The sequence below is a fragment of the Crocuta crocuta genome, unplaced genomic scaffold, assembly GCF_008692635.1.
Source record: "Crocuta crocuta isolate KB4526 unplaced genomic scaffold, BGI_CrCroc_1.0 scaffold179, whole genome shotgun sequence".
NCBI lineage: Eukaryota > Metazoa > Chordata > Mammalia > Carnivora > Hyaenidae > Crocuta > Crocuta crocuta.
Genome location: NW_027551568.1, coordinates 266,460 through 274,113, shown reverse-complemented (window position 1 = coordinate 274,113; position 7,654 = coordinate 266,460). Strand labels below are relative to the sequence as shown.

Genomic DNA, 7,654 nt, shown 5'->3' with positions numbered 1-7,654 from the left:
CCCTTCCGCCCCCACCCTCACTGGTGGCCGTGGGCACTGGAATTTCCCTTGGATGGAGCCGGTCTCCCGAGACTTCCCTGTCAGAAGCCAAGGGGACTTCTCTGAAGGGGCATCCACTCGGGCCCCACCCCACCCTTGCCGCTGTGCCCGTCCCTTAGACAGACCCCCACCCCGCTGTGGCCCAGGGCCCAGAAAGGAGGCAGAAGAGCCAGTCACCTTCCAACACCCCTTGGGCCTGCCCCCACCTGGGCCCGGCTCCTCTGAGCTGTGCTCTCCCAAGTCATGAGCACCCCTGCCTACGTCCCTGCAATGGCCACTGAAAACTAGTTCCAGAAACCCAGGGTTCCAGGTGAGACCCCTTTGCAGGCCCTGGTAGGGTCCTGGGATCTACCTGCCTTGGTCAGGGCGTGGGGTAGAAACCCTCCTCCACAGAGACCCCTCCCCAGACCCTCCTAGGCATCCCTGTCAGTGCCGGGATCCCGCCATAAAGTGTGGGGAGATTGTCAAATGACGCTCTCTCAGACGCCAGACCTATGCTCACGGGACGTCATGTGGGGATGAGGAAAAGCTCTTCCCCAGGCCTGATCAGGGTGACCTGTGACCACTTCCTTTCCTGCAGGCGGAGAGCTCCTGGCCACACTTGCATGTGAGTTCTGACCATCGGAGGAGCCGCTGAGGAATCAAAGCCATCGGCATGGAGTTCGTGATGAAACAGGCCCTGGGAGGTAGGAAGCGGGGGGGTGGGGGCAGGATGCCCCCAGCTGTCGCGGGCTGCAGACCGCCGTGGCACGCGGACACGCCGGGGCACGTGCCGCACATGGTCGCCCCAGACTTCACACGTTCCTTCACTGCACATCCCCCCAAAACACACCTGCCCACTCCCTCTCTCAGGAAAGAGCCAGGGAAACGGCGCAGGGGCCAAGGCCGTGGGGGAGGAAGTACGCTGCCGTGCTGTGGTCAGGGCAGAGCCCAGAAGGCAGAGCAGAGAATGGGGCCAAGGGTTCAACAGCAGCACTCTCCCCTGGACTTGGGAGGAAGGCCCGGCGCAGTGTGGGTTTCACAGACACTACGGCTAGCCCCAACTGTCAGGGTCTGGTGGCCCCCCTGGGACCTTGCTCTTGGTGGGCAAAGCTACGGGAGGCTGCAGGGTGGCTGGAGCAGGTAGAGTGGGGGTGGGGAACCAGGCCTGGGGCTGTCCCCTGGGGGTTTCACCCCTGCGGGGGCAGCAGCATGCGCAGGGAGCCAGGGCTGGCTGAGCTCGGGGACAAGAGAAAAGACCAGGATGGCTGGTGTGGGCCTGGCCCCGTTCCACGGAGGAGTGCAGCTGTGCGTGTGTCTGTGTGTGCGTGTGTGTGTTGGGGGGAGGGTCTACCCTTCCAACACTGCTGACTCCTATCTGAAGCAAATCCTGTGCCTGCTGGGTTCAGAAGGCCACCGCTGTGGCCAGAGACCCTGGCTAGGAGGTGGGCAGCGCAGTGAAGTCCACAGTGGCGCGGGCTTCCTGGTAGAGCGGCCTCTCCAGCGGGGCCGTGTGCTGGTGCAGCACCAGCTCCCGGAGCTCGCTGCTGTGGGAGCCTGTGCCCAGACCTGACTCCGCCATCCGGATGTCTTCCCTGGGTGGCCGCCTCTGTGGGCCCCACCCTGACCTGGCACCGATGGCAGCCTGGCGTGAGTCAGGTGATGCGTCTGCAGTGGTGGGAGGAACCAGGACCATGTGTTGGGAGGAGGGGCGCCAGTGGGGCCACCGTGGCCGGGTGGGGACGGCACAGCGCCACGAAACCCAGGACGGGGCCCGAGGCGGCTGCCTCTGTGCTCGCCGCAGGTAGGTGACTAGACGTTTGGGCCTTCCCCGGGGCCACAGTTCCTAAGATTTTGTGGTCAAGGAGCGGCTGCAGGTCGAGTCTAATTATAATGATTACGTCACCGGGACATGATTCAGGGACAGGCCAGCACCCTGGCAGCAGGAGCAATCCATGCTCCACCAGCCAGTCCCAGGCTGTTACAGATAATTAATTAGGTGGCTAATTCAGGCCCTGAGGTGGGTTTGTAAGAAAACTGGAATATCTGATCTGGCTGTCTACATGGCTGAAATTAGCTGTGTAATTGCCAGCCTGGAGTCCCTTTGTTCCATGTCAGCCCAGAGTTTCTCCTGCGGCGGCGACGGGGCGGGCTTCTCGGGGCCGTGTGGGAGCTGGGGGAGGGGGGCGGCAGCAGAGGCGCCTTGGAGCACCCTCTTGGTGGCCACGCACAGGGTGCCCCAGCCAGTGCTGGCTCCCGATGCCCACCATCCCCGCTGAGGGCGAGCTCTGCGCGACTTCCAGGGCAGGACCTCGTGCTGTTTCTGTGCTTCTCTCCCTGGCGGGCATCATTTTGGTCTCTCAGGATGAGCACATTCAGACAGAGGGACAGACAGACACCAGGAGAAGTATTCCAAGAGAGACAGACCCAGGGGGTTACACCCAGGAAACCGCTGAGAAAGAGGCGGGCAGGCTAGGGGGGGATGGAGGCGGGAGAGACAGTGGGGTGCAGGCTGGGGGTCAGGCCCAGCAGCCACTTGGGAGGGGTGGAGAATTGAAACAGAGCAGCCGAGGGGAAAGAGCACACCGAGACGAACACTGAGGAGCCCAGGGAAGCAGGACGAGGGACGGGAATGTAGGGTGACTGGTGGAGAGAGACAGACACAGTGACAGAGATGGTCAGAAACAAGCTGAGCAACTGACGGCTAGAAACACAGAGATCACACACCTGCACACTCGGAGACCATACACCGTGAGATCGCACACCTGCACACTCGGAGACCACACACCGTGAGATCGCACACCTGCACACTCGGAGATCACACACTCGGAGACCACACACCTGCACACCCAGAGAAAGACCTACAGCAGGAGGGAGGCATGGCCCGGAGGGAGCCCCGTGGCGGCCCTCACGGCAGCACTGGCTGGCTCCACGAAGCCCCCTTGAGTTGTGTTCATCTGAGGCTGCCCGCGGCTCACCGGCTGCGTGTCTTCCTGACCGGGCGTCTCATGGAAGGTCTTTGTTAGGGACAGAGGCTTTGAGGTGACTGCCTGGGAGGAATGGCGACTACAAGACTCCAGAGTCAGCGTCAGGCAGACAGAGCAGCAGGGAGTCCCAACCCCCCACCCCCACCCAAGTGCACGGCTGTAGGGCCTCGTCCACTCTGGGGCGCAGGGTATGGGGAACTGAGCGACAGTCCAAAGTTCACGGGGTGCCGGTCTCACAGGAGCTCAGAGGCAGTTTGGACGGAGGTGAAAGCTCAGACGACCCCAGGCCTTTCCCATAAGCCTCTGGTGACGTCGGCTGCTGTCCGGTCCTGGGGGCCCAGCCCCCCCTGAGGCTGTGCCCAGCCAGCGGGCTGCTGTGTGACCCTTGCCGAGGACCTTCTGCCCCACTGGACCTCCTGGGGACCACCTGGGAGCAGGGCGCAGACCCCTGGGCCCCTGCCACACTACGGGAGAGAAGGGAGAGGGAGGGGGCTGGGAGCTGCTAGGGGCTGTCACTGGGTGAGGACAAGTGTCCCTGTCACGTCGCAGCAAAGCCATCAGCACCGACCAGTGGCTTCACAGACACCCGGTGCCCAGCTGCTTCTCTGCAGGAGGTGGGCAGGCATGGACCACAGAGGAGAGGACAGGTGGCTCCCGGGGCTCCTTCCCCCGAGGCGGCAGCATCTGCCCGGGTGCTCCAGTCCCTGGGCCCCTGGAGTGGACACAGGAGGGCTTTGCATGGTGGCTGCGTCTCTCCTGAGATGCAGCCTGAGAGGGTGGGGGCCGTGGGGCATCTGCTCTCAGGGCCTGAGTCCTTTGTGGGGTGACTAGCGGGCACCCTTGGCTCCCTCAAACTCAGACGTGGTGCCCGGGACACCATTCTGCGGGGCCCACGCGGAGGCAGGGGAGCCGAGGCCCCGCGGGCTCGCAGGGCTGGCTGAGGAGGAGGAGGAGTCTCTGGGGCCATGTTGGTGAGAAAGGGTCCAGCTGTTGGCAAATCTGTTCTAAGAAAATATCCCGGAGGCTTTTATGTTTTTGGGCCCCCCCGAGATCCACCAAGACGCCCCCAGACTTACTGCTCAGACCCTCAGAGCAGAAAACACGTGCGGAGTCCGTGGCAGCAGTGGAGCTGGTAACAGAGCAGCCAGGTGCTTGGGCCACATGTTTGGGAAGCCGGGGCCCCGGATCCTCAAGGGTACGAACTGAGAAGACTGTTTTCCCCCAAGGCCAGGAAGTGGCACTCGGCCCAGGAGCTGTATTCACACCGTGGATGAGAGCGTGGGCAGCTGTCAGTGTAGTGTGGTTGGTTGTGGACCCTCATCAGGCTAAATCAGGCACAGCCTGGGTATTTTGGCCCCCCAAACTGGTTTTCAACACTGGTTACTCTGTTGACTTGCCTTAGCATGACACAGTCCATGTCCAGGGTGTGCTCAGGTCCTTGGGGATGGTGTGGGGGCCGGGGAGGGCTGCACGGAGGAGAGGACATCTGAGATGGGATTCAAGGATGTGCAGGTGAGACTGGGACACGGCACGTGCAAAGGCCCAGGGGCTGCAGGGGTTGGGACAGGTGTGGAAGGCAGCAGGAGATTGGAAGGAGAAATGTTACAGGACAACAGTGACCAAACCCAAGGGGAGGGGTCTTCTCAGCAAGCACACTTCTGTCCCGAGCACTCCAGTGGCCCACTGCTGCTGTGGTCACTGGGGCCTGCGGCCAGGGGCCACCCTGGGGCAGAGAGCCTGGTCTGGGCTTGGCCGAAAGGCTGTCCTGTCTTGGTGAGGGCATGAGGGCCTGCGATCCGGTGTTTGAGGAGGTGAGAGACGAGGGTGAGAGAAGGGCCACGGATGTGTGCATGAGTGTGTGCAGACAGCCTCTCCACCGAGCAAGACTGCGGTGTGTGGGAGGAGGGTCACCCAGCCCTCCGTGGACAGAACAGCCTTTCACAGATGCACACCCCCGGGAGAGCCTCTGAGGGCCTGTGTACCCTGTGGGTGGCAGGCTGTTTGCTCTCTGCTGGGGCGCCGTCCTGGGGGTCTCATGGGGACCGGCCTCCAGATGTGTCGAGGCTGCCAGGGTCAGATCCTAGAGAAAACAGGGCAGTGCCCACCTCGCCGCTCGCACAACATGGGGTGTGGCTGCAGTGGGGCGACTCGCCCTCTGCGAGCTGGGGGCCCTGGGCAGAGAAGCTCCTCCCTCGGCGCCGGTGCCTTCCCCCACCTCCAGGGCTGAGTTGGGGCCTCCTTTCTTGTTTGGCGCCCGCTCGTGTTAAGCACCCTGAGCGCCCGTGTGTGCCGCCGCTGGCTCTGTGACTCCCAGCCCGTGGGTGCCAGCGGCCGCTTCCCGGACGCAGCATCAGGGGCCTGAGGTGTTTGCAGGTCAGAAATAGCTCTTTCCCGGACCCTCCTTCACCTGGCCTCCTAGGGCCTCAGGTCAGAGCTGTACGAGACAGTAACCCCTGGGACGCCACGCAGAGGGTGAGGCCCGGCACCCCCGCCCCGTCCCGGCCGGCCGAGCGGGGCTGCGGGGGAAGGAGCAAGCCGGGAGGGAAGCGCTGCAGTCCTGCACGGAGGAAGGTGCACATTCGAGAAACAGAGAGGGGCTGAGGAGGTGTGTTTCCCTCCCGCAAGGGGGTGTCGGCGGTGGCTCAGTGCTGCCAGCTGGGGCCCGGCTTCGGCTCCCGTTGTGCCCTGTCACCCCGCAAGCCTCCCTGGGCTTTCATGCTTGGCCGGCTTCTCCCAGCGGCCAAGTGGCTGGTGCTGCTCTTGGGTCCCGTGGACGAGGCAGGAAGAAGGGAGGGGCCCAGGGAACAAGCCCGCGTCCTGCTTAGCAGATGTGTTTATGGATCTTACGGAGGGTTCCAGTTGTGTGTCATGGGCAAGAAGGGTCTGCGAAGGTGAGGCCAAGGTGGGGGCCTCGCCCTCCAGACAAGGTGGGCGCCTCGCCCTCCAGACAAGGTGGATGGGCACCTCACAGCACCTGGCTCACACCAGCTTGGGAAGTCTTGATGTTTGGATGTAAGACCCCCGACCATTAGCCCTCCAAGGGCAGGGGCGCCTCCTTCCCCTGCTCACCCCTGGGGGCCGGGCTCTCCGCAGGCAGGCAGCAGAGCTCCGTGCTGAAATGCCAACATCACTCGGAACGGGCTTCCCAGATGCCCCGCTGATCAGGCAGCACTTACCTCCCTGGACTCAGGAGAGACCCCACTTGCCCCACATGTCTCAGGCTGGAAGGCACATCAGAGAAACTGCCTTTTCTCCCTAAAGCAACGAGGGGCCGTCTTCCCCTCAGGAGAATATGGTCCTGGTTGATTAAGCTACAGTTCAGTTATAAAGCTTTTGCCCCAGTGTGGGAATAAGATGGATATAAATGCACTTAAACTGGTAAAGTCATTTATTTTTTGCCTTGTTGGTTGGCAAGAAATTCCGGTTGGGATTAAAGCATTTGTTTTAATAGCTCCTGTGTGACGGGGCTCACGGTGATCTTGCACAAACACCAGGGACGCGGTTGGCTCCGGAACGTTGCCCATTTAATGCTGGGGCGTTTAAACCAGCAGAATGAGCATCAAGTCCAGGCAGACCCTAATGCCGCCGATTTCGGAGACTCTGGCGTGGGAAACCCGAGCCCGGGTCCGAGTGGATGAGGCAGGGAGGACAGGGCCATCCTGGGACTCCGGCTGGTGGCCGGCGGCTGCCCGAGCACCCCGTGCCGTCGGGGGGGTGGTATCGGCTGGGGTCCCTGCACTCTTTCCTCCTGGCCTGTGTGTGCTTGGGCCTCGTATAAGTCTGTCTTCTGGGGTTGCTCTCACTTTCCTCATCTCCTGGACGGGGGCTCGGGGGACGTGGCTGCTCTCACCCTTGCAGAAATCAGCCAGGGCCTCTGGCTTTCTTTTCATAGAGACTGGCAGGGTTGAGGAAGAGTCCCTGCTCCATTCTATAGGTCCCCTTTGGTACCATGGGCCTGACTGTGAACTGTGACCTCTAGACTGAGGAGGTGGGCTGAGGTCAGGTGGTCACTCAGGGCCCAGCAGAGGGCTTGCGGTGCTGGGTTCTGAGTGCTGGGTGCCGTGTATTGTGCCAGGTGCTAAGTGCTGTGTGCTGAGTTCTGAGGGTGCTGGGTGCTCAGTGCTGAGAATACTGAGTGCTGGGTCTAGGTGCTGAGGGTGCCATATAGTGGGTGCTGGGTGCTAGGTGCTGAGTGCTGGATCTGGGTGCTGAGGGTGCCGTATAGTGGGTGCTGGGTGCTGGGTGCCAAGTTCCGTGCAGACTGGGACTCAGGAGGTTGAGACTCAGGTCTAGCAGCCGTCCGGAGCGGCTCTGACCAGGCCTCCAGGCAGGTCGGTGTCCACACCTGTGCCTTTTGGCACCACTGACTGCTCTTAACGTTTCCGTGAACATGGCAGCCTCGTCCCGGCAGAAGTGGCGGACGCCGTGCTGGGTGGTGGGCTTCTCGAGGGCAGGGCCCCACCCACTGCACGTGCGCCAAGCCACGTTGGCCCCAGGCCTCTGCCTCCACGCTTTGGCCCCCAGTGGTTTAAGAGCAAGGCCCGTAGGCCTGGGGGCCTCCCGGGAGACGCAGGAACAACAAATGCTGTGTGGCAGGGGGAGGTGTCGGGCAGAAAGGAGAGGAGGGGCGGGGGATGAGGGGCAGTGGC

The 7,654-nt window shown here is 62.6% G+C and overlaps 1 protein-coding gene across 1 annotated transcript in view; it reads left to right on the top strand.

The window, feature by feature from the left end:
* Positions 1-619: 619 nt before the first annotated feature.
* Positions 620-7,654, top strand: part of CPLX1 (complexin 1) — a 32,007-nt gene continuing 24,972 nt past the window's right edge. The window contains exon 1 of the mRNA XM_077750481.1: positions 620-725. Within this exon, the coding sequence (XP_077606607.1) occupies positions 695-725 (31 nt within the window). The 5' untranslated portion in view covers positions 620-694. The remainder of the gene's footprint in view (positions 726-7,654) is intronic.